Source organism: Euwallacea similis, chromosome 12, assembly GCF_039881205.1.
Source record: "Euwallacea similis isolate ESF13 chromosome 12, ESF131.1, whole genome shotgun sequence".
NCBI classification, from domain to species: Eukaryota; Metazoa; Arthropoda; class Insecta; order Coleoptera; family Curculionidae; genus Euwallacea; species Euwallacea similis.
In genome coordinates, this window is record NC_089620.1 from 338823 (window position 1) to 365732 (window position 26910).

At 34.7% G+C, this 26910-nt stretch overlaps 2 protein-coding genes across 2 annotated transcripts; both read left to right on the top strand.

Annotated features, from left to right (window-relative positions):
- The first annotated feature begins 22647 nt into the window (after positions 1–22647).
- Gabat (4-aminobutyrate aminotransferase) lies at positions 22648–26799 on the top strand. Its single transcript, XM_066395698.1, has 9 exons — positions 22648–22801; positions 22862–22983; positions 23045–23212; positions 23259–23461; positions 23512–23691; positions 23742–23922; positions 23971–24152; positions 26282–26550; positions 26599–26799. Exons 1-9 carry the CDS (start codon positions 22750–22752, stop codon positions 26718–26720), a joined length of 1479 nt encoding a protein of 492 aa, XP_066251795.1. The 5' UTR covers positions 22648–22749; the 3' UTR covers positions 26721–26799.
- Positions 24267–26242, top strand: LOC136412583 (cilia- and flagella-associated protein 100-like). Its single transcript, XM_066395683.1, has 2 exons — positions 24267–25800; positions 25853–26242. Exons 1-2 carry the CDS (start codon positions 24352–24354, stop codon positions 26219–26221), a joined length of 1818 nt encoding a protein of 605 aa, XP_066251780.1. The 5' UTR covers positions 24267–24351; the 3' UTR covers positions 26222–26242.
- Positions 26800–26910: the final 111 nt, after the last annotated feature.

Below are 26910 nucleotides of genomic sequence, written 5' to 3' on the forward strand. Positions count from 1 at the left end.
TCACTATCACTGTCACACAATCACTTCAGTCTCCTTTTTACGTTGCACTTCCGCAGTCCTTTTTCCAATATCAAAGGTATTAGGGATATTCTTCTAGTTAAAAGACGGTGCTTGGAATAAATGCTTTTTATTATTACTGTAAGCGTCTACGTAATGCGTAATTTGATGTAATGCATTGGAATTTTTCGTTGAAGCCCTGTGCTGTGATTAATTATCTATGTTTTCATAATTAATCCTCTTGATGTAAGGGTTATGTTGATAAATTTTTGGATTTTGTTTCAAAAAAGCTTCCTTTGCTGAGAAGAATTATCAGGTGCTAGTTGTTTGGTCCAGACGGTACTTGAAATGTTATTTGGTTTCGTGAACTGGATAATCACGCTCGGACCACCCTGAAGTCACAGTCTCAGGAACACTATTTTCCGGTCAGAATTAGCCAATAATCTGTTTAACGATAACAAAGGTTTATTAATTTACTACTAAACGACTTGAACAATATCTCTATATACGAGTACAATTAAGACAAAGTTGACATTGAGCCACTATATGATCCTAGTGGTTTATATTAAGTTTCTTGACAAACAATACGAGAAAAAGACGATTTAAATTAAATAACAAGTTCGGGAATGCGAGACACCAGAATGCGAGCGATTCACGAGTAACGAGAGATTGCTAAATGATTGAGTCCCGATACTGGTGGAACTGACACTGATACGATACGATGCTGAAATGATGCTGATAATAACCTTGCTGGTCTCTTTACGAAATCCCTCAAAAAACAACTAAAAACTTAGGGTACTCAGGCATAGACATACTCCCCTTTTGGATCCATTGTCCCCTACCTCTGGCTTATTATCTAAAAGTGTACCCTTTTTATAGGTTAGTCCTTCAACAAAGGTTTACAGCTATAGCGATTTACCGAAGGTGATTACATCTAAGATGCCGGTTCCGCCAAAACAAATGGCTGGGAATTGAAGTTGGTCATACCGGAATATCACTAAATTGAAAGAGATACCCAAGATCGGAACATGAACTTAATCTGTCTAATAAAATCTAAAAAATTAAACTAAACTAAATAACAATAGGATTAAACGTTGGTCTAATAAACCTAAGCCGATACATTATTGAGGTAACTTTCTTTTCATGAAATGATTCTATATGTTTTTTAAGTTGTTCTAAGGGTTTAAAGATTTCAGCACATAGAGGACATTCAGGAAATATTGGATCTAGTTCGATTGTAATTCCATCAATACTGAGAAGTCGAGCACTACATAAAAAAAATACATAGCTCAAAATTGTTTTAAGGCATTACTTACTTAGATTCTAAAGTAGTTAGAACTGGCTCAAGTGCAGGTTATGTGATTATAGAAGATCCATCACCATTAGTAGTAGTATCCTCAAGACTGCAATTAGAAATGTATTTATAGAAACAAAAAGCAAAGAATTATAGTCAATTAAAAAAATTACAAACTTTGTACACACCTTTGAACTTTACATTCAGAAGCCATTTGAGGTTCCATAACTGTCTTTGGTTCTCTTCTGCAACTTCAGGTTCACTAGCCTTTGTTGTTGCTTTTGAAAAAGCAGGAACCATTACAACTGCAGCTCCAGCTTTCAAGACCACAAGTATTCATTTGTTTGATTCTAATATGTTCGTAGAAGCTAACTTTCTTCCATCAGAAGTAACAGACCAGGATCTACTAGTACAGAAAATTAATCATGATGATCGAACAATTGACTTTAATCACGACGAAAATGTTAGAGACAATGAAGGCGTGCCAGCTATTTTTGAAGTCCGCGATGCAGAATCCTACATTTCTTCCTACATTGTTCATCTACTGTCAGACCAACACTACCATCTACAAATGATACTTAAATGATATCACCTGAAGATATCATTCCTCTTTCTAAAATTAAGATAAGTAGAAAACGTTCAGGTAAATGTTTAAAATCTGTGCTTTTTACATCTTCACATAACAGAAAACAGATGGAAAAAGAAGCAGAAGAAGAACAAAGACTGACTGCTGAGAAAGAAAAACGTGCAATAGAAAGAAAAAATCGTGCAATGGAACAAAAAGAACTTGCCAAAGAAAGAATACAACGTGCCATATGAACCAGAAAACGTAAGTTAGAACTTTCTGCACTAAACTTAAGAGAGGGAACAAAAAGTAGAAAAAAAACAGACATAGCTTCTTCAGAGTCGGATGCAGAATTTTAAGTACACGACAACAGTTCAGATTGCATTTCGTTCAATGAAAAAAACAGCGATTAGAAAAGAAGACTTGTAAAATTTACCAATAAAATAAGAGTTTCTATGTTTGTTCCATTTTGTGATTTATACTGTTAATTTATATGGTGTTATAACTATATGTAAGATTGCAAGTCATTTAAATAAATTTCATCAAATAGACTTTTTTCTGTTCACATACTTGTATTGGGGCAAAGACTCATAACGCTAGATTTTAACCCATCGTTTTAAACAAAGCCCCGCAATTACATTAAAAAAAAAATTTTAATGCCTTCTCCGATTGATGCGTGAATATTACTGGTATTTCAAGAAGTGATCCGTGACAACCTAATCTGAAGGTCCAACATGAAATTTCATTAAAATTTATTTGTGCTTGTCTCAATGTTTCACTAAACCGAAAGTTGCGAGGATTTGCCCCCTCCTACTCTAACATTTCAGAGTTACTGTGGACTCTATCCTCACTGCCATTGAAGATCTGCTACACATGCGTCGAAATGATGACCAAGAACGGGAAGTGGTTTCCAATATCAGTGGACTAGCAACATCATTGAATCAACGAGGGTAACGGAATCGTACTTCCGAAGAAATACAGAAAAACATAATTTCGTAGTTCTAATTCGGGATGTGATTCAAACAAACAACATGACCGACGATAACGACCACGATTAAAAAATATTTTTTAAATCATTGACTTTGTGGCATTGAAAGCTATTTCTAATAAAGAATCACCAAATAATTGCAGGAATTTTCTATATTTATTTAAATCTCCTAATACTTTACTGTTATTATAATTAAAAGACTTTTTTAATATAAGTTCGCCTATGGTCATTAATGAATTACAAAATGATATTTACTGAACCTCTACAGAGGAAAGACTATTTTCTTGAGGTGTAGAGTAGTTCTAGGTCTTGTTCTAAAATGAGGTTGCTAAGTAGAGGCTAACCGCAAAAAAGCGATTGCAGAACTGACCAAAAGTGCGCGAAGAAAATATTTAGTGTTAAAACTGGATCTTTCAGAAGAAAACCATACTTTAAATAAACTATTCAAACCAATTACAGCACCACTTAACTTGATTGTTCGTTAACAACAACAACAATAACGAGAACAGATTAAAAGAGAACCACAAGATTTCAAGCAAGATAAACAAGAAAAGTTAGAACGACCTCCAGAAAGTTTCTAATTTTTACCAGTAAAAGAAATAGTGTCCTCAGAGAAGCAAACTGATGACTCATTACATGAAGAAAATGACTCTGATGATAATACTCGTATGTCTAGAGAGGTTCTTGACAAGTACCTCAAACAGTACCCAGAAATAGCAAAAACACTAATTTCTCACTATTTGGAATCTTCACCTAACCTCACAAAGATGCAACATACGCCCCACGATATAATAAAAATCCATCTAAATGGAATTTGGGGGTTTGTGAATTCAATTTTGAAAAGACTACTGGTAACATAATACTTGATCAACATCGATTTCCAGCTTCAGAAGGACTTTATCAGTTAATTTTTTACAAAGAACTCAGAAGTTTTTCCACAAACGGTGAATTAAAATTTTATATTACAAAAAAATTTTTAAAAAAAGTAATGTTTATCTAATAGCATGGAGCGCTGACAGAATAGTAAAAGGAAATACTGGATATAAATACGAGGGTCGTTTGATAATTCAGCAACTTTTTGAATTTCTCGCGTAATAACTTTAAATGCAACATTATTCACATTAACTGTCATCTGTTAGTAGACTACTGTCAAATTTTGGACAATTAAAAAAAAGTCATTTAGTTTGTGTTTAACAGCCATTGAAAGCAGATGACCTCATGAATTTCAATGAAAATGGAGAAAAGTGAATTTCGTGTGCTGATCAAGTATTATTTTTTACGTAGAAAAACCATCCTCGAAACCAAGGAAATGCTTGATAAATACTGTGGGAACTCTGCACCATCAATTTCAATGGTTAACAAGTGGTTTATTGAATTTCGTTGTGATTGTACCAACACAAGTGGCGCAAAACGTTCAGGTCGTCCAAAAGAGGTCCTCATGCCAGAAATTGTGGATAAAATTCATGGAACGATATTGGACGATCGAAAAATGAAAGTGCATGAGGTGGCTGAGGCTGTAGTCATCTCAACTGAATGGGTACATAACATTTTACATGAATATTTGGATATGAGAAAGCTATATGCGCAATGGATGCAGCGATTACTCACACTCAACCATAAGCGCTCCCGTGTGACCATTTCAAGAGTGTTTAGCGATGTTCAGCTGCAATTCGAACGAGTTTTTACGCCGTTTTGTAACCGCTGACGAAATGTGGATCGATCACAACACACTCAATACTAAGGGACAATCGAAACAGTGCGTTTCTCCAAGTGAACGTGCACCAAAGAAGGCCAAGATGGGTCTGTCATCCAACAAGTTGATGGCCACAGTTTTTTGGGATGCATGCGGTGTCATTCACATTATTTACCTTGAAAGGTATTAAACGATCATTGGTAAATATTATTCAGAGTTTTTGGACGGATTCGATATTGAATTGAAGCAAAAACGACCACATTTGACGAAAAAAAGTGCCGTTCCATCAAAACAATACACGAGTGCACACGTGTGTAGTCGCCATGGCAAAAATCCATAAAGTAGGCTACGAACTGCTACCCCATCAAGCATATTCTCCAAATTTAGCCCGCTGCGACTATTTCCTTTTTCCAAACCTGAAGAAATGGCTGAACGATAAGAGATTTGGGTCGAATGAAGAGGTCATCGCTGAAACAAACGCCTATTTTGAGGACCTTGATAAAACCTATTATTTGAAAGAGATATAAAAATAGGAAAAACGCTGACTAAATGTATTGAGCTAAAAGGAGACTATGTTGAAAAATAAAATGTTTTTTGGTCGAAAAAAATATCTTTTATTCAAAAAGTCACTGACTTATCAAACGGCCGTCGTATACATAGTGTTTTCACTTCAAAACGAACCACCCTAAACAACTCTTGAATTATCTATTGTTTTAAAATTTCGAAAAATACGTCAATTGAGGTGTCGAAGGGGAAACTTTTTGAGCTTATGTCCAATTCCTTATTTTCATCCCTTTGAGCAGGAGGCGACTCACCCCTAAAATCTTCAATGGAATGGGGGCTCGAGTGATACCTTATTTTAAAGGGCATGCAAAGACCTTTTCATCTACGAAGTTTCAGCTCATTCTGTTTAGCCATTCCAAAATGGCAGCCACTTGAATTTTGCGATTTTTACAACGAAAAAATTATTTGATAAAATGTTCAAAATGCGACCTGTTATTTTCGAGACTATAATGGGTCTATTTTCAAATTCTTTGCGAACATTAATGAAAGTTTGTCTGGTAATACTTCTGCATTCCAGTGTTATTCTGTTTTTCAGTTCTTGAATATTTTATCAAATGTTCAAAATGCGACCCGTTATTTTCGAGACAATAACCCTAAAGAAATGTCAAATGCCTTGCATTCTGTTGATATCAAAGCAACAAACATTAGTTTTTAGGACTACTTAGTACTATTTTAACGTCCCCCTCATTATACTTTAGCAGTGAGAAAATGGCTTAATGAAAGGTTTCCTAGAAAATAGATCGATCATCGAGGAGCAATAGATTGGCCAGCAAGATCTCCAGATCTTACTCCCCTCGACTTTTTCCTTTGGGGTTACTTAAAATCTAAAGTGTATAGAACTCCAATTGAAAGTATTTAAGAACTGAAAAACAGAATAACACTGGAATGCAGAGGTATTACCAGACAAACTTTCATTAATGTTCGCAAAGAGTTTGAAAATAGACTTTATTATTGTTTCGAAAATAACGGGTCGCATTTTGAACATTTGATAAAATAATTTTTTCGTTGTAAAAATTGCAAAATTCAAGTGGCTATCATTTTGGAATGACTAAACAGAATGAGCTGAAACTTCGTAGATGAAAAGGTCTTTGCATGCCCTTTAAAATGAGGTATCACTCGAGCTCCCATTCCATTTAAGATTTTAGAGGTGAATCGCTCCCTGCTCGAGGGGATGAAGATAGGGGATTGGACATAAGCTCAAAAAGTTTCCCCCTCGACATCTCAATTGATGTGTTTTTGGAAATTTTAAAACAATAAATAATTCAAGAGTTGTTTAGGGTGCTTCGTTTTGAAATGAAAGCATTGTATACATATACCACGGAAGTTATTAAAACATATATGTAGATAGATCTAAGCAGTCACAACTTAAAAAAGGAGGTGGCAATTTAGACTTAAGATATAATTTCAAACTTATACAATATGTTTACTGAGATAACGTGAATTAATTAGTAAGCAGATTACGATTATTATTTACATCAAAAGAGGCGGGAAATACATCTCATGATAATGAAATTATTATCATCGAAAAACTTAAAGGAGCAAATGTTATATATTAATTATAATGCATTAAAAGAATGTTTGTAATATAGTATACTTTTTTGAACAATGCAATGTTGTATGCTACTTTGTATAAAATGATTTCATGGATTTCATGAGAGGTTAGCAACATATACCTCTTATCGCTAAATCGTACACCCCTCTCCCGAAGGAGATCTCAAAACATATACAGATGCGAGCAAAAAAATAGCTTCACCTATGCACTTGCAGCTTCAAGTAGAATATTTTTCTTCCAGTTGAGATGATTGAAATTATAAATACAACACGTTCTTTAAAAACTTTTAAGAACTATCTACAAGTAATTTGACGTCGGTCTGTCGTATATTAAAGAAAATACAGTAAACACTCGATACTGTGAACATCGGATAACGTAAACCTCCGGATAACGTGAACAAATGATTTCCGTTACCGGGGGAACTACTTCTGGGGACTCAATGGCAGTCGTGCTCAATGCGGGGCTGCCCGACCCCGGGTCGTGCCCGGCATTTCCCCAGTTTTACTTTGTAGTTTCATTTTTTGCATTACAACATTTGCCTGTTGCTTTTGAACGGTTGTCGAAAGGTTTAGTGAATACGTGTTGTTATATGTAATGTCGCTGAAAAAACCAAAGTGTTTAACTCTCCATGAAAAATCTCTTGTAATTCAGGAGCTAAGTAAAGGTGCAAGTGTTTCAAATTTATCCAGAAAATACAATATAGCTGAATCAACGATCTGCAAAATAAGCAAAGAAAAGAAACCATTTTAAGAGTAATAACAGATACATATGTTGGATCAAGTAAAAAAAAAACACTTAAAGAGTCTGGATTACTACAAATGGAAAAACAGCTATACAAATAGTTTCTAAATCAATGAAATAAAAATTTTGTCGTAAGCGGAGAAATGATAAAGCAAAAAGCCAAATCCATACATTCTAAAATAAAGGAAACTGATAAGGAATTTACGGCTAGTGAGGGATGGCTACAGAGGTTTAAAAAAAGATTTGGAATTCGGTTTTTAAAAATTTCTGGGGAAAAACTTTCTTCCCAACCGGAACTTATTGACCCTTTCAAAAGGCAGTTAAAAATAAAATAAAATTAGATCAACTTTATAATGTTGACGAAACGGGCTTATACTGGAAACTTCTACCGGACAAAACATTGAAATACTGAAAAACAACGAATAACAACAGTTTGCACAAATGCTACTAGAAGACATAAAGTAAAACCATTAGTTATCGGTAAGGCTGCCAATCTAAGGTCATTTAAAAACTTTACTTGCCCTCTTTATTATGAACACTCCAAGACAGCGTGGATGACTGCCGTGTGTGGATTTTTTTAAAATGGTTCCATCATTCCTTTGTACTTCAGGTAAATTTTGTTGTGTATTTTTCTTGAAATCGTAGCATAAATTTACGTATTCCTTTATAGGTTACACGTTTTTTGTCAAATAAAGTGCTCCCAATAAAAGCCTTACTTCTGCTAGATAACGCGCCATCTCATTCAAACGAAGAAGAATTAAAGAGCGAAGATGGACAGATAGTAACAATGTTTCTTCCACCTAACGTTACGCCTCTTATCCAACCTATGGATCAAAATTATTTTACAGGAATAGCCTTCTTGCCGATGTTATAGCAAGTAATTCAAACATCACTGATACATTGAAAAACTTGAATATTAAGGAAGCTGTTGTCAACTTAACGGCTGCATGGAATCGATTCGATTCACAAATTATTGCAAAATGTTGGAGACATATTTTAGAGAACACTGAAATGTCCGAGAATGACGATGATGAATTACCTCTTTCTGTTTTAAAACGTCGATGGGACGATGATAAGGCAGGCTTAATCTCCAAATCCTGTGATCTTCTAAATACACTAGCACCACAAATAAGGGATTTATCTTTACAATTTAAATCTGTTATTACATATGTAATTTATGTATATTTGTAGGCTACATTCAAGGAAACTGATGTATTGGAATGGTATGATGCTGACGAAGAATGTGAAGTTCATGTAGTCGAGAATTTTGAAAAAATGTCAAGTAAAGTGTCACTGGACAGCGCTATAACTGCATTAAATACTGCAATCCAGTGGACAGAATATAGTGGTGTGGACTTCACAGACCTCATAGTTTCAAAAAGACTAAGAGAAACAGCCCTTGTGCAAAAAATTACAAATCCTACGAAGCAAACTCAAATTTCAGACTTTTTTGTCACCCAATAATCTGTTTTCCACTCTATTTAGATTAACCCCTGATTACATAAATAAATCGCTAACGTGAACGTGCGTTGTTTTATTTTGTTCACGGTATCGAGTGTCTACTGTATTAAGGAAAGTTAGAAGAAAACATAAAAACAGCTTTATTTGGAAATTAAGGTTCTCTACTTCATACTTTAAATAATTAAATTTACAACAAATAATTCTAATTTTTTTAATGTATTTATAAAAATGTACATTCAATATTTGATTGTATGCCCTTATGCATTTAAAACTGCTTGACAACGATTAGGTATAGAGGCGATCAGTCGTTGACAGTACTCTACAGGAATTCAATACCATTTTTCTTGAGTGATGGCCCACAAATCTTTTAAATTAGTCGGTTTTAGGACCTTAACCTGCTGTTTAAGGTATTGCCAAAGGTTTTTGATTGGATTCAGATCTGAGGATTGTGCAGGTCAACTCATAACATTGGTGGAACTTTCGGTGAACCACCATTTTTTGACAATGTTCGCTATATGTTTAGGATCGTTGTCCTGTTGATAACCCCATCGAATAGGCATATTGTCCTCAGCATACGGAAGCATGTGGTCCACCATAATTCCAAAAACTCTTTTGTTAAAATCCCATCGATTTTCACAAGGGGACCAACACCATTCCACGAAAAACATCCCCAGATCTTAATATTTCCACCCCCATGCTTAATTATATTTTTCATGTACTTAGGGTCGTAGGCAGTACCTGGGGACCTCCTAACTAGCCCAGAATGGTCTGAAGAATAAAGCATAATTTTACTTTTATCGCTCCACAGTATGTTGAGCTATTTTTTCCGATCTTCTCCAGTCCATTTTAGGTGATCTCGAGCAAATTTTATCCTGTTTTAAAATTTTTTTTTTTTAACAAGGGCACTTGACGCGGACTTCTAGCAACTAAATTTTGTTCGCGTAACCTTTTGCGAACTGTTCACACGCTCACATTCAAATTTATTTCTGTAAGAATCCCTTAAACATTCATAAATGGATTCCGCTTCGATGTTCTAATTATGATGCGATCTGCGTTTGAGATGGTTTTCCTGGGCCTTCCTCTATTTTCTTGTTCCGGAAAGTCCTTCATGGCATTTTAAACCATTTTTAAAGAACATCCAATAATTTTCGAAATTGCACTTAATGAATATCCTTCGTTTTTCAACTTTCGAATTAACCTTCTTTGTGGAGGCGTACAATGCTTGCCATGACCCATTTTTTATAATAGATACTAAGAAAATTACACTATTAAGTACCGAATATTAGTTCAAAGAATAGTAGAGTACTTACCAAAAAAATGTTAAGAAAATTTCAAAAATTTCGACAAAATTCACTTTACAAACTTCAAAGTGTTTTACAGCAAAAAAAACAGTTCAACAGAAATATTTAATTTATAAATTACTCAAAGCTTTTATAAGGATAAAAACTTCTCTGGATATACTTAGAAACCTACCTGGAGCTAATTCAAACGTCGAAACTTCCTTACCTTACTTGGGTTTTTCCTAATTATTAAACAAATGAACGAAAAGTAAGTGACGCTATTTTTTTGCTCGCATCTGTATGTATGTACATATACCTACTATATGCGTCAAACAGTCAGTTATAATAAGTGCAAACATTAGTCCAAGACGACATTTTCCAAAAATGAAGACCATTGTAGTTGATGTTCAGAGCTTTTACTTAGGCCCTGATGACGAATTTCACCTTAGTGAACTGGTCATCGAAAACGGCGTAAAGACCAGTCACTACATATTTAAATTATTTCGCAGTTATTTATCCCTCTTGGCTGACGACAAAAGAAAAGTAAACCAAGCTACCTACAGAGTACACGAACTGCGCTACTCTACAGGGTGTGTCATGAAGAAATTCGTGGGATTATTTTGGACAAATTGTGCGAATGTGGTTTGATACATTTTAAAGGTGGTGGTTTGAAGAATTTCCTGGAAGAAATTCTGTGGCTAAGCCCGAACTAATTAACATCGTGTCGGTCGACTGGGCATTTCAGTCAGAGCCATCAATGAACAATACACAACCAATGTGCTTGGAGCATTTAGATGAAAAAAAAGTATGTGCTCGTAATAGCCAACTGTAGGGAAATCCACTCATCCCACTTGGCTCTTGCAATATATACCAATTGGTAATAACTGATAGTTAATAGTAATAGTAGTAAGTAGTAATATAAAGTATTCAATAAAATGACAAATTGGTATTTTTATTAAAATTCTATAATTCTATAAACTAATATATTATAATTCTAACCTAAAAACTGTGCCTAATACGTATACCTCAGTGGCGTTGCTCGATATAAAAAACAACAAAAAGATTTTTTTTTATATGACATATTTTTAGACTAAAAATGATTTCTAGATTCCAAAAAAGAAAAAATGTATAGAGTATTATATTTAAAAATCGAAAGTTGAGGTAATTTCCGGTTAAACTAGGAAATGCTAGATAAACGTCATTAATGTCAATCAATCGACTCTATTCTCATACAACTTCCCTTTAAATTCCAACTTTCTAAGTTTAAATACGAAAAAGTTATAAGGGCCAGCTACCTTCTTGAATCACCCGGTATATGCAACAGTTAAGTAGTTGCTTCTGATAAATAGTATCCGTAGTTATACAGGTATATGGTTTTTATCTATGTCCTAATAATAACGACTTCTACCAGAAAGAAATGGCAATCCAGTGTGGCATACAAACGTTCCATCATCTGTTCAAATCATTAGAAACTTACTCCTTCTTCTCAAGGACGACCAAGGAAAAGCAAATGAAGCCACTTATAAAATACAAGGACTCCGCTACTCCAAGGATATATTTGTCATCGAGAAATCGGAAAAATAGCGATCGTCAACCTGCGTAGAAGTGATAAAACGTGATAAATTATTCAATTTTTTGTTAAAGATCTTAATGAACTCTCTCACCAAACCAAAACGGATCAATATTGTTTCATTCGAAAGGGTGTGGAATCCGATCGATTGGGAATGACACCCGTTCCTCCCCATTAACAATAGTCACTGGACTTAACATATGGACACTAAAAATTATGTGTGCACGATGACCTTTTGTAAAAAAATCAACCTCGCTCCTCGAATTTATGCTACTTGGTAATACTAACAATAACTAACGATAATAATACTTTTGTAAACTATTCGTCCCACTTCTCCTCACTACAACTTAGTGCGAAAAAAATTCAAGAAACAAAAAAGTTGTATTTTTAGTTGTTTACCCCTTAAGCGCCTATTGTTGCCATACGGCAACACTTGAAAAGTAATTGTTTATTCCCTATTATAGCCCTATTTTAGCCTCTGATCACAAAATGGAACCACAGCATGTATAATTACCCTTTACTACGTACGGGAATCACCGCTGTTCAGTTTATTTTTGTTTTCTTTGTGAATTTGAGCGTTTTGAATCGGTGCGATTGTTTTGAACGATAAAAATATGGTCGAGCCTACATTTGAATGAATACGAAATCTTTGTAATATATTGAATTTACGTTTTACCTTCAGTAGCTTGCTAAATAAGCTTCAATTCTTGTTTCTGTATGTTCAACGTAAAATTAGAATCGACACACCCTATTTCACTCGTACTTTTTCTCGGACGTTGTCATATGGCAACTCTGGGTGGTTTGGTGTCGTCTGTGGTACCCCTCTAAGCATTCATACACTTCACAGGATTCTCAAGCTCATTTAATAAGAACAACCCGTTAACAAGATCTAACAAACTTATTACTCTAACTCTCAAATACAACCACCTTCCACACCGCTTCTCTATTTTCTACTCAGTTCGTTCCTATCTATTCTTTTTCGCTTGCACGGTGATTCCTCGAAGAGGTAATTCTTCCTGAGGTAATTCCCCGCTGTGATCATTCACGCACCGGTTGCCGCATCGTCTTTTTAATATTATAAAATTATTTAAGGAGAGGGTTAACTGTTTAAGAAGCTATCGAAATTGCTTTAAATGACGACGCAGATGATATATTTATTGAACCACCTGATTCGGCTATTCTAACCGATGAGGATTCGGGAGATGAAAATTGCGGTGGTACTTTGGATAATTTATCAAGATGTCAACTGTTCAGATTAGGGGGTTCGTTCCTCGTTTGATGAATGTATTTTATGTGATTACGCGAACAGTGAACTCGTGAGTACTTTACAATTCATTTATTGTGCTACTAAACAATATACGAAAGTAATGCACTTAACTAACTTAATAATTAATGCCCGGAGTAGTTGTTATAAGTCGGAAGAAGGCGCGTGACGTAGCTGAAGAACTCAGTGTCTTGGTAGTAATGTTGATACACTGGGAGATGAGACATGAGAGAAGGATTTCTAAATTTCTAAATCTTAAATACTAAAGCTTAAGGTGGGCGCTCATAGACGCACCCCTTACTTAGGAACTTAGGAAGCAGTTGTCGGCTTCCCGGTTACTCATCGTATTAAAACGCAACATCCAGATGAATAGCAGATGGGACCTTCATTGGCCATGCCGGCTGAGAGGCACTTAAATTAGATCGACATTATGTAGATACGACAAAGAACACTGCTGGAAATTTCAATCAAAAAGTAGTCCCCATCTGGAGATGGTGGACGCTAAACGCTGGGAATTCCTTAAATCATGTAATGAAACTAACTTAGACTTACCTAACTATAACCAAACCATTCTTGCACAAATGAAAATAATAAGCAATAAAAAAATTATTTTTAATCATCATTCAATAGGTATTTAAACCTTTTTCCAATTATGATAGTTTATTTTTATTTGGGTAAGATTGGTTACGGTTAGGTTAGGTTAGGTTAGTTTCATTATATGATTTATTCATTATCTAATTATATTTTTGATTTATTTTACTCCACCTAGCACCCCAATTCATTCCACGGTTCCGAAAGCTTGCAGATACTTACAATATGAAAAATAATGAAAAATAATTTTTTTTTTTATCCGGAATTTTTTTAAAAGAATCACGCATTACAATATCAAAGAAGTCATTTTTTTTCAAAAAAGAAATGATTAATTTTTGTTAGGGTGATATAGACCCAAATTTTTCTTGTTTGTCCCAACATTTAGTTGTCAGTGAATTTGGATGTTGTGACATAAAATATGCTGTAATTATTAGTATTTACCGTATTAGACCATGAATTTTTTTAAAAATAGACTTTAATATATAATTCTATCAATGTTTAAGTAAAAAAATAAAATATTTGAGTCGTTTGAATAAGCCAGAGTATTATTTCCAAAATCAAAGCTTGTCTCAACATTTTGTTATATATTAGAGCTCGTACAGTATACTAAGTAGGTACTTTTTTTAACATAGTACGTCCATATTTTTAAGAACGGAAAACGTTAATACAGTAACAGTAGATATGGAAGCAGAAAAAAATGTGCCGAAAAATAGCATTGTTCTTGATGAAGATTCTGATGATTCCATTGAGGGCAAAATCTACCAGCCTGATTCTGGAGATGTTTCATGAGACACAGATACGGAAGACAATTCTTTGAAAGGGCGATATAGGATAGGAAGAAAAAGGAAATATCCGGAACACAGCAGAAAAACAAGAAAAATTAATACTAACAGCAATAAGGAATATTACTCAGCAAAAGGAAAACTTATGAAGCCAAAAGAATTTGTTGAATTTGTATGTAAATGTGCTAAAAAATGCCATAAAAGATTATCTGTGGAAGATCGGCGGATCTTTTTCAATCATTACTGAAACTTAGCAGATTATAATGTGCAAACTGCGTTCATAACAACATGTGTAAAAGAATAGCCAGTAAAAAGAAAAACGGTCAATGCAGTTAACTCTCAAAAGCGTCAATTCTCAAGACAATTTAATATAAAACAAATAGCAGTTTGCAAAAACATGTTTGTTAGAACTTTGCAAGTGTCAACAAAACGAATCAATACTACCCTTATGAAAGCAAGAACTTTAATAGTATCAGCGTGGTATAAGTGGTGGGCAAAATAAAATATCAATGAAGTAGAAATATGGTATATTGTTTTTACGCATATAAACAAATTCCCACGATATAAGTCTCTTTACTGTAGGACACAAAAAGAAGATCAAGAGTTTTTAGAAGAAGGTACTACATTACCAATAATATATGACCTGTATAAAAATAAAAATGAGAAAACTATTAGTTTTTCATCGTAAAAAAGATCTTTTTAACAGAGTTTAATTTAAGAATAGAAAAGTCTAAAAAGGACATATGCAACAAATGCGACATTTACGAGATGATAATTCATGCTTTAGCTGAAGGAGAAGAAAAGAACCAAATTTTTGCTGAACACAATATGCACTTAAAGAAAGCAGAAATGGCTAGAAAAATAATAAATGATAACCTCAGGACAGCAGCGGGCGATGAAAAAACCGAGACAATCACTTTTGACAAGCAGAAAACACTTCCATTGCCTAGATTAAGTAGAAATATTATTTTCTATAAAAGACAGTTATGGTTGTATAATTGTGGAATTTATGGAGAAAGTACAGAAAAATTTATTTTTCATAAATGGACTGAAAGAAGAGCAGGCAGAGATACCCAGGAAGTAGGCTCCTGTTTAAAAAAGTACATTGTTGAAGGAAACATTCCTGAAACTGTAGAAACTTTGATTCTGTGGAGTAATTCATGCGGCGGTCAGAATCGTAATATTAAAATGGTTCTACTTTTAAAATGCATTCTTGTGAAATCTGTACACATAAAAACTATTATTTTAAAATTTGTAGCATTCGGTCATAGTTTTTTACCTAATGATGGTGACTTTGGTGACGTCGAATGTGCTATCAAGAAACAAAATAAAATCTTTTCTCCTCAGGATTAAATGCATATTATGAAAACTTGCAGAAAAAAGCGTCCTATTAATGTTGCTAAAATGAAAAAAGAAGACTTTATTAGCACCCGTAAACTAGAAAAAGAAATTCTCAATAGAAAAAAGTTGCTTTTCAGAAAAAATTAATTAGCTAGATATTAAAGTTATCAAGGTTATTAAAGAAAAAATCATAGAATTTATGTAAAGACAAGCCATAACAACATTGAAGAATACAAAGAAATAAACATAAAAAAAGGAAAAGAAAGACAACCAGATGCAAATAAGTATAGTAAACGCCAAATTAAAAGTCTCGCACGTCATCTATGACGAAATAAAATGGCCACATTGATTATGTTTATCTCGGAAGCAATATGTGTCTAACTTATTTAGTTATCATTATCATTTGAAGATAAAACGTATTAATTATTAAAAATATAATGAATATGGTCATATAGGTACATATTTAATAAAATATAAATAAAATATAAACATAAATATAATAAGATAGTCAGAAATTTGGATGTGACGTCATTTAGCTAAAATTCAAAAATTCCACTGAGATGTAAACATAGCCACTAGAAAAATTTTAAACCGACAGGGTTGCCATCAATCGCCAAACCATGTGTCTATTTTTGCTCTTATATTTTCCTTTCTTTAGAAGGTTTTATGTTGTAAATAATTAAAATTTTTTTTAAATTAAATCTTACTATTGACTGTCCTGAAACAAATTATATGTATATCGCCTCAAAGATTTGTTCGGAAGTCTGGCAACAGCGTAGGGCAGTGTGACAGAATTTTAATGACGTGAAGACTTTTAGTTTCGCGTTTACTATATTATTTTTCTAACTTCCTAGAACAACTGTGGCCAGACGGTAAACCAGTTGCCAAATTAAAATTAAAGGATATTAAAAGCTATATGCATCTGATTCCGGTAGCAGACCATCCATTTTATACAAATATCATTGGCAACGGAACAATAGAAAAAGATATCCATGGGTACAATGGCAATATTGACTTTGAACTGCAATCACAAGAAATATCTTAATTCTGATTAAGCAACAAAGAATCAACTGTTTTTTCTTTGAGTTACATTTAGTTCAATTTAATTAAATTTTTTTTATTAGAATATTAGTTTTGTTAATATAATTTATTAAAAAATTCATTTCATTCATATATTCAATGTTTTGATAATAAATGATTTTTGATAAAAAAATAGATTGTTTTTCTTAAATAACTCAGAACGATTATAATGCTGGTTGGATCTTTATTGCATAACGAGGCCCAAGTGCGATTCTTGTGGGAAACTTTGGCATAAAATGGCAGAGTGTAAAATAAAGAAAGGCAAATTAAAATTACCTTCGAACAACAAGGGATTGACTGATGGTGCCTCAACGACAAAAGGAAAAGCGACCTGCTTCAAGTGTGGAGACGTAGGCCATACTTCTACAGTGTATCCTAAAAACGTATTTAGCGAAAAGCGAGTTAATGTTTGCAGTATGGTAGAGCCAATTGGCAAGCTTGTACAATCTAGTAAGTCGTATACATTTTATTTTGATTTTGGTGCTGAATGTTCTCTGATAAAAGAATCTGTAGCTTCAAAATTTTCGGGAAAACGACATAGTAACTTGGTAGTTTTAAAAGGTAAAGGTAATACTAACATTAACAGTACTTTATGGATACTAACTCAGGTACAAATAGATTATTTCTTTTTGGAAATTTCATTTCATGTTATTCCAGATGATTATTTAAAATATGATGTAATGATAGGTCGGGACCTTATTGGTCAAGGCTTTAATGTTAGCATTACGCAGGACAGTTTCACTATCTCTAAAAGTAAAATTAATAATATTTTAGAGATTAAAGAATTAAACATCAGTAACGTCGATACGGGATTGATGGGCGAAGAAAAGGATTGATTATTAAGTGTCCTAGCAAAATTTTCGGAATACTTTATAAACGGATTTCGGCATACACGCGTTATTACTGGTCAGCTTGAAATACGTCTTAATGATTCTAATAAAACTGTACAGAAACGTCCTTATCGACTTAGCCCTGAAAGAGCCTGAAACTTAGCCTGAAAGAGGAATAGCGAGAAACAAGATTAACGAACTACAAAAATATGGCATTATCTGTTCTAGTTTGGTACCTTTTGCGAGCCCTATGTTACTTATTAAAAGGAAAAACGATTCTGATCACCTTTGCGTAGACTCAATGCTAATACTGTTGTTAAGGACTTTAGGTTATTGTTTTTAGTGTAGTTTGCTTAGTTAATTTATTCGTACTTTCATGCCTGAAGTTACACCCATATACTCGTATATCGATACTTTCTAAATTGGACCATGCCGCGATCTGCAATTCGGCGAATTGGTAATATTTCAATAAAAGCAACTTGTATAGGTATTCACCCGATGGCGGCGATTTATGACATCAGGTGCGATCATAGCTCGTAAGGACTCCTGGTAGTGGTGCGCCCCTGGTTGGAGCTCCTCAGGTTTAGTACTAAAGGGATGAGCGTAGTAGTTTTCCTCCTCTTTGACTAGTGCTCGCTCTAGACATGTGATAGTAAATATAGCTCGTAATCTTCCCAACTAAGCAAACTCCCTCTTCATACTTAGATCAACATTTTGTCATTATTTAAATTAGTGAAATTAATACAATCCACTTTCGTAAACCAAATTGTTGTTTTCGAGGTTTCGTTTATCGAAGGAACCTTAATAACTGTAACTGATAAATGTCCTCTACATTTGATTTCCGATCAAATTGCTCGACTTCAGGATTCAAAATATTTTACTTGCTTACATATGGCGAGTGGTTTTCATCAAATACCTATTCATCCCAATTCAATCGAACCTACAGCTGTTGTGACACCAGCCGGCGTTTTATACGTGGTCGACCCCACGACGTTGATTTGTCAGAATTGAAACGACTCACTAATTCACTAACAACTCTTTATTTTGTTACAGTGGTTCAAAACTTTAATGAATGTTCGGAAGATGTATGATCTTTGTAAGAACTGTGTATATTATTCTAATGTGCTTAAGATACTTATACGTATATGTGAGCTTTCATAAAGAAAGTGATACGGGGTTGGTTATTAATTCATTTAAGGCAAGAGTAATAAACCTGTTTTCTTACAAAGATGGAGCTACGTCTTATCTTTGGGCATATGTGGTATGTCACAGACACCTATGAGTGCCCATTGGAGATTGGCTAAGCTTGTACTAGTTAAAGTAGATCGTTGGCTTAAAAGATAAAGAGGGTCTGTTTATCATATGGGGGTGTGAAGAGAATGACTAAGGGATGTAAGCGTGGGAAGAATGTGGAAGGTTTAGCGATTATTTTTTTGAAGATAAACAGATGCGCAGGGATGACTCCGACATCTTGTATGGAGGGGGCATTCTACTCCCAATCTTGGTCGAATAAAGAAGTCTTGCTTAAATTTGTGTTTTTTTAATTTTTTTTTTCCTAAGAAGGAAATATTTTTCTTACATATATGTATGGGGTGACATATCTAAATTACACTGTTAGGAACAGCTAGTTGAAGACTTGAGGCTTTAGTCGAAATCAATTATTCAGATGAAAGGGCAAAGTTAATTACATATAGTATGTGTACAGATAAAAGGGCAGTTTGTCGATAATCTATTTGTTCTATGATAAATACTATTCCTATGAGAACTTAAGCGTGGAAAAAGATTCATGGTTTCTGGGATAAGAGGGTATATGACACAGCATTCGTAATACTTGATGGTCAATACGAGTTCTTACTTATGCCATTTGGGTTGTAAAATGCTCCCTCTTTCCAACGGGTGGTTATGAAAGCGTTAGATGATCTTACATACTCACATGTCATCGTTTATATGGATGACATACTGATTGTTGCTTCTGCTATTGTAAAGCACCCCAGGTTACGCATATGTATTATTGTATTATATATGTATTGACCTCTTACATTGTCACTTATATTATTTTCTCATGGAAACCTAAGGACAATATTAGAACTTAATTAGAATGTATGTTTACGTAGAAACACAAATTCCTTTGTCTGATATAACTAACCCATCAAATTGTAATTAAGCTGAGACTCAAAGTCTCAGTACTGTTCAGGGTTCAAACTACCCTTATTAATGTACTTTGGTAAAGTCCATGTAGATATCATATATATAAATAGGGTACGTCTACAAAGTCAGTAAGTCAGTCAAGCAGTCAAGCTCAAGTCCAGCAGAAACCTTCACGACTCATCTTCACAGACACTTACATAAAAGGGTCTTTACGCCTCGCTTCTGCTCTTGTATCATCGAGAAGTTAATTAAGTGTTATATTTTTGACTCGCGTATAGTTTTTCCAACCCGGCACATTACACTATTAATGAGCCAATTGAGAGATTACAAAGCATACTTGAAATTCTTACAAAAGGGGGATTTTTATTTAATGTGGACAAATGCTCTTATCTCAAAACTAAAATTGAATATATTGGATATGAAGTTGAAGTAGGTAAAATTAGCCCTAACCCTCATAAAATTAAGGCATCGGTTAATCTACCCTCTCCTCAAACTGTTACTCAGGTCAAACAATTTATTGGACTTGCATCTTATTTCAGACAATTTATCCCTATTGGAATTATTAGGTTGGAAGGGTGAAGAATTGTGATGGAGGTAGAACGAAAAAATCGATCAAGAGGTTTTCGTTAAGATGTTTAATGCCGAACTGAACTCATTTTGTCGGTTATCCAAAAAACGGTTTTTCTATAATCATAAATGGCCACTCAGCAGTTGGCTTAATCTCACAGCTGCGTTGGTGATCTTCTCATCAAAGACGAAGAAACATACATAAACTTTTTTTTTTGTTCAAGAGCTTACGCTATTTCAATAATCCCTAAGTTCTCATTAATTATGAAATTGCTATATTCTTTAACTTGGAAAAACAATAGTTTTACGTGGGAACGAGGTCACAAAGAACTACGACGAGAAATCATCTCAATTTTTACAGATAAACCTTTCTTGATGATTTTTAATCTTAACTACCCCATAGTTACACACGGACGCTAGTTCTAATGGGCATGTGGACAATGGACAATGGACAATGGTGTTGGATACCCATCCAAAACACCACCTGTTATGCATTTTTCAAATCTAACGGATAACCAACATATATAAATCACTCAACTTGAGGGATGTTCTGGTTTGACCGTGAGAACCAATAGGTAAAAAATTCTCAAGCACTCTTAACACATCGTGACTCTGTCGCCACTCATCAGTCGTCATCAGTAATTTGGTTCTTCGCAGAGTGGATATGTTAAGATGTTAATTGCAAAAACCTTTTAAGGTCTGTTTCTTTTCATTTAATCTAAAAATCCTAAATTCATGGAAACCTACCTAATCCGTGTTCTGATTGGTCAATCAGAACAGAATGGGCAGATACCAAATTCTGCTCATTTTCCCAGGTCTCTTTTTTGAGTAGAATTAGAGTGGAACTCGAGATGTAAAGTTAGATTCACAATTCCTCCAAACTCGAATAATATTCTAACTTGATATTCGAACGCCTATCTATAGATAAAGTCATAATTGATTCTAATTATAGACTTTGTTGACGTTAACGGTAGTGTTTGTTCTGGATCATCACCCTGATTTTTCGTGGTGGTATCCACGTGTAAAATAGTACCTGGTGTCAGAACGTCTTTCCCTGAAGACTCCAACAATGGTACTATTTTATTACAGAAAATTCAAAACAAAGAAAAATAGTCGAGTATTATAGTAAGAGAACTTTCCCACGTGAGTCAAAACATCATTCATATGAATTAGAAATCTTAGCTGTTTTCAGTTCTATAAAACATTTTCGCCATTATTTATTCAACAATAAATTTGTAGTATATGCTGATTATAATTTTAAAAGCACCACGAACAAAGATTGATTTAACACCAAAGGTACACCGTTGATGGGCTTATTTACAATCCTTTGATATTGATATAGAGAGAGAAAATGTATGGCTCATGTTGATGTTCTTTCTTGTTATTATTCTATTCAGTCTTTACCAACTTTTAATAAAATTCAGGAAAAACGCGTAAATCTTACAGAAATTTCCGAGAATTGGTTCCTTTCAGAACAGCAAAGAGACGATGAAGTAAAATCGATTATATCTAAATTACACAATGACGACCTAACTGACCAAGTAGCTAAAACATATGAACAAGGCAATGCATTCTTCATCGAAAAATTCAATGAAATGCAAAATCACGTTGTCTACCTAGAATCCTGCGAGCTTTCAGATGGTTCATAACTAATCATGTTCATAAATCGATAATGCATTTGGGTTGGGAAAACACTCTTAATAAAGTATACAAACGTTATTGGTTCGAAAACATGTTCAAGTACGTTAGAAAATTTGTAGAAAATCGTATGACAGCTATAAACGTTTGAAAACAGCGAATTTGGTTGTAAAGTTCTCTTAAGCTACTAAATAATGGAGATTTACTTGGAAATTATACTTGAATCATGAAAATATAGTGAAATTTTGCTAATTCGGTCAATTCTATCAATTTGGGCCCCAAATAAATCTAATTTCGAGGAAACGTACTAAAGCGACTTAAACAGGCAGAAAATTTGTTATTGAAAATAATTTTTTTCAGAAATAGGAGCAAGTAAATCCGCTATAGATCTCCATGGAAAGGTTTCTCAAACACCTAAATGTGTATGTGATCTTGAAACATAAATAGCAACTAAACCCTTATCTGCATATGCAAAAATAATTCCAAACACTTTTATTGTGTTTTATTAGCTTAATGCAATCAACTGTTAAACCGAACCTATCAACAAATGAATTGAAAGACCAGTGCGGTACATTCTTTTTTCGCCTGCCGCTCAGATTGCATTCAACGGATTTTTTCCTAGCACGCCCCTGTTGCTGTACAAACAACACAACCAATGAGTTTAATTCAAAACCCAGCACTTTAAGGTACTATATAACAGAACAAGTACGGCTCGAACGTTGACGCTATTGGAACTACTGTATCCGTGTAATAAACATCATTAGTACCCCGGTAATATTTATTAAGTTTTGTAGCCACATAAAATGTGGGTTCGACAACATTTTAACGTTATATTGAAGAACCTTGCCAAAAATGGTCAGTAGGTTTTACAGACAGCATAACTATATAGTTTTATTCTTGCTTTATTCTCTGTAGCATCCTGCGTGCGATCCGCAACTTCCCTGGTCCCAGGAGAACCCAAAGAGCCACACATTTCCACCTCGGCAGTGCCCGGACCTAAGTCTCAGCAGCTTCTACAAGACCTAAACACCATCAATGTAACATTAGGACTTTTGATAACTTCTAGCCAAATCTAATAAAAATCAATATTTACTATAGCAAAGCAGTTCAGTGCAATTATTCGCCAACTACGACAAATCCATTGGGAATTATCTGGTAGACGTGGATAACAACGTATTCCTAGACGCATTCACTCAAATATCCTCAATCCCCATTGGTTACAACCATCCAGAGCTTCTAACAGTGTTCAAAGAAGACCACAAATTGGTACTTATTCGGCTATGTAATCCTCAATTAATGCAACCTTCTTTAGCGGGCTTTAATAAATAGGCCCGCATTAGGAGTTTTTCCGGGATATGACTGGCCGCAAAAACTGAGAAGTGTGCTGCTAGGTGTCTCCCCCGGACTTCCGCAGGTTATCACTATGATGTGCGGGTCCTGCTCTAATGAAAATGCCTATAAAGCCTTGTTTATAGCTTACAGGACTAGGGAAAGAGGAGAAGATGTCTCTTTTAGGTATTACTAATAGGGTTGTTGTTTAGCAAAAACGAGAATAATTATTTTAGCGAATTGGAGAATTCTTCGTGCATGATTAACCAGCCACCAGGAAGCCCCCATTTATCTTTACTGTCATTCCATGGAGCTTTTCATGGTAGAACAATGGCTACCCTTGCCACAACACATTCCAAGGCAATTCACAAGCTGGATGTGCCTTCTTTGGATTGGCCCATTGCCCATTTTCCTAGGTGAGCTGCTTTTTGATTATTTTCTATAAAAGAAAATAAAAATGCTTCAGATACAAATATCCACTGGAAGAAAATGTCAGAGAAAATAATGCTGAAGACCAGAAATGCTTGGCGGAAGTGGAGGATCTGATCCAAAAATACAAGAAAAAAGGAGTTCCAGTTGCAGGGATTGTCGTAGAACCCATCCAGTCTGAAGGGGGAGATAATGAGGCTTCTCCGGAATTTTTCCAGGTAATTCAATTTTAATCAAAGGATAGTAGGTAAGAAGGATTGTTTAAGGGCCTACAAAAAGTGGCCAAAAGAAACGGTGCTGGGTTGTTAATAGATGAGGTGCAAACGGGGGCAGGAGCCACTGGAAAAATGTGGTGCCACCAACATTTTAATCTAGAAAATCCCCCGGATATAGTCACTTTTAGCAAGAAAATGCTTACTGGAGGATTTTACCACAATTTGGAAATGAGGTATGTATACGCAGAAGAAAACTTTTTTCTTCGCCAAAATATCAAGAAATACCTTCCTTTTCCTAAATGTTTGATCAATATAACATTTTTATCATGTACAGGTACCATAAACATTATTAATAATTATACTATAGTTTCCTCTCATTTCTATTATTATCATTTCAAACATTTTTTTATAATCAATTTTCAACACTCAAATATGAATAATAAAAAAGTGAAATCCACGACATCAACGCTAGCCAAGAAACAAGATTCTCAGGCCTCTCCGCCTGACCAATTGAAATTCTCCAGATCGAAACTGCATACCATCAAGAAAACTTCCATACCAATTAAAGAAAAGCTGAAGCCTAAAATTTCAATCAAACAACGCTACTTTACCTCAGGACACAGAATTGATGAGCACGATAAAAAAGATTTAGAAAAAGAGCCTTCGCCCTTTCATTATCCTAAAGATTTGGAAGAGTTTGCTTATAAAGTAATGAACAAGGCTTTGAGAAATGACGTAAGAATTAAAGAGTTAACAGGAAAATGCTTGCAGAAACTCAGTTACAAGAATCCCCAAACCAAAAATTTATTACAGAGATTGTATGTAGAAAACCCCACTATTGATAGCATGAAATCCGTGCTGGACATTGCACCTGAATATTTTAAAGTAGTGGAAGGGAGACCTATATCGGATCATCTAGATATACGCAATTATATTGACGTATTGAGGGATTCTCTGAGGACGAAAATCGTTAATAGATATCGTGAAGATGATATAGTACTGATTGAAGATAATTTGCTTCTAGAGCAAAAGGTTATAGATTCAATCAGAGAAGACTATAATAAATATGTTAATGCTTTTGACGAGTTTCTCTTTAGAGATCACACATCTTCAATGCTGCTCCTGAAGGAATCTGAAACAGCTGCTAAAGATGCTTATGATAAATATGAAGAATACAAAGTTGTTGCAAAAAAATACGGCGCAATACGCTCATCCCTCTATAGTTCGGAAGAAAAATTGAGAAATTGTCAAATGTACGAAAGATTCCTCTTCTTGGTTAGCCCTTTCAGCTGGAAAAATCAGCGACAAGGCACTTCAGCTTCAGTGAGCATTGAAAATGGTAAGGATGTAGAAGAAAATATTTTCGAAAAATATCAATCAATCAATGAAAAAGAAATCTCATTAAGCGATCTGATAAACCAATTTAATGAAGAATGTCGAGAGGACAATCCACCAGAGCTATATTTCACCGATCCGGAACAACTATTAGACGTCTTTAGATTCATGAAAATGCAGAATTTAAACTCCCTTCTTCACTCAGAAGAACTGGCCCTGCCTTTGGGGCAAGTCCGAGACAGAATGTGGCAAGCTAGACAAATGTTTGATCAAGAGATAGAGAACTTGCAGGAGATTCTTAACAAATTGGAAAACGGTATCAAGTGGGAAGAAGAAAGGGCCAAATGCCTGCAAGAGCTCGCTTTTAATTTGATCGAAAACGAGTTCAAGGGACTAATAATGAATGATGAAGTGCTTAACCTGCATGTCTTCGTGGAAGACGTTTATGAGACTCATATAGGACCTAATGATGCCAATTTAAGCATGGGCGATATGATGAAAGCCATCGAGTCTCGGTACAGGCATGAGTTGTTGTCTTTGGATAAAGTATTTGAAGATTTTTTAAATTTATTCAGGTTATATAGTTTTATTTATGTAGGTGCCGGCAGACCAGGTGGCCCTTCTAGAAAGCGGTTGTTATGCTGAACAAATGATGGTGATGCGTCTTGCAGAAACGGCAGCTAAACAATATGCCGAGCTAAAACAACTGACTTATAAACTCAAGAGAGCATTCGCGCCAGCTTACCAGAAAACTCAAGGCAAAGAGTTGAAGAAAAGGTCTCTTCCTCTGCAGCAGAGACGCGAAGCTTCTGCTCCTCTTAAACAACTCACCTCAGAAGAAGCTGAATATCTAGAATTTTTTACGAATTTCTGCGTATTTTCAGACGATCCTCGCGATTATGGCATTGACCCTGAGGTGGGAGAGAAACCCGCTAAAGACACTATAGAGAATAATGTAGAAGAATAAATTTCATATTTCTAAAAATATAGCCTTTATCGCTGAGCTGAGTGATATTATTGCTTGCAGGCCAAAACAGGCTTACAGAATCTTCAACACTTGGCTAGGAGATCCCGGCAAAATCTACCTATTAGAGGCAGTTCTTAAAGTGGTCAAGGAACAGAATCTGCTGGATCAGGTTGTTAAAACTGGAAACCGGCTAAAATCTGGAATTTTGTCTTTAGAAAAAGAACACTCGGAATTGTTAAATTCGACGAGAGGAAGAGGCTCTTTCTTGGCGGTCAATGCAGTGGATACGAAGCTCCGGGATAATATTGTGGGGAATCTTAAATTGAAAGGTAATGAAAGGCTCAGATTTTCATAAAATTTGTATGTCGAATTTACAGGTGTCATTGTGGGGGCTTGTGGGGACCATTCAATTCGTCTTAGACCCTCCTTAACTTTCCAGGAACATCATGCTGATATTCTTTTGGACAAATTTAGGCAGGTGCTAAATGAGGTTAAGTAATAATCAGCATTCGACGATTTTTAGGATAAGTATTAATATAATTCTTAGAAATATATTTGGCCTTAACAATGAAGGACATTATTTTCACCCTTATAAGTATTTATTTCCACGCTTGAATGTATAAGGAAACCACCATACACCTTGATGACTATGTTGCCAAATTGGGCATTAAACCTTGTGAATTAGATTA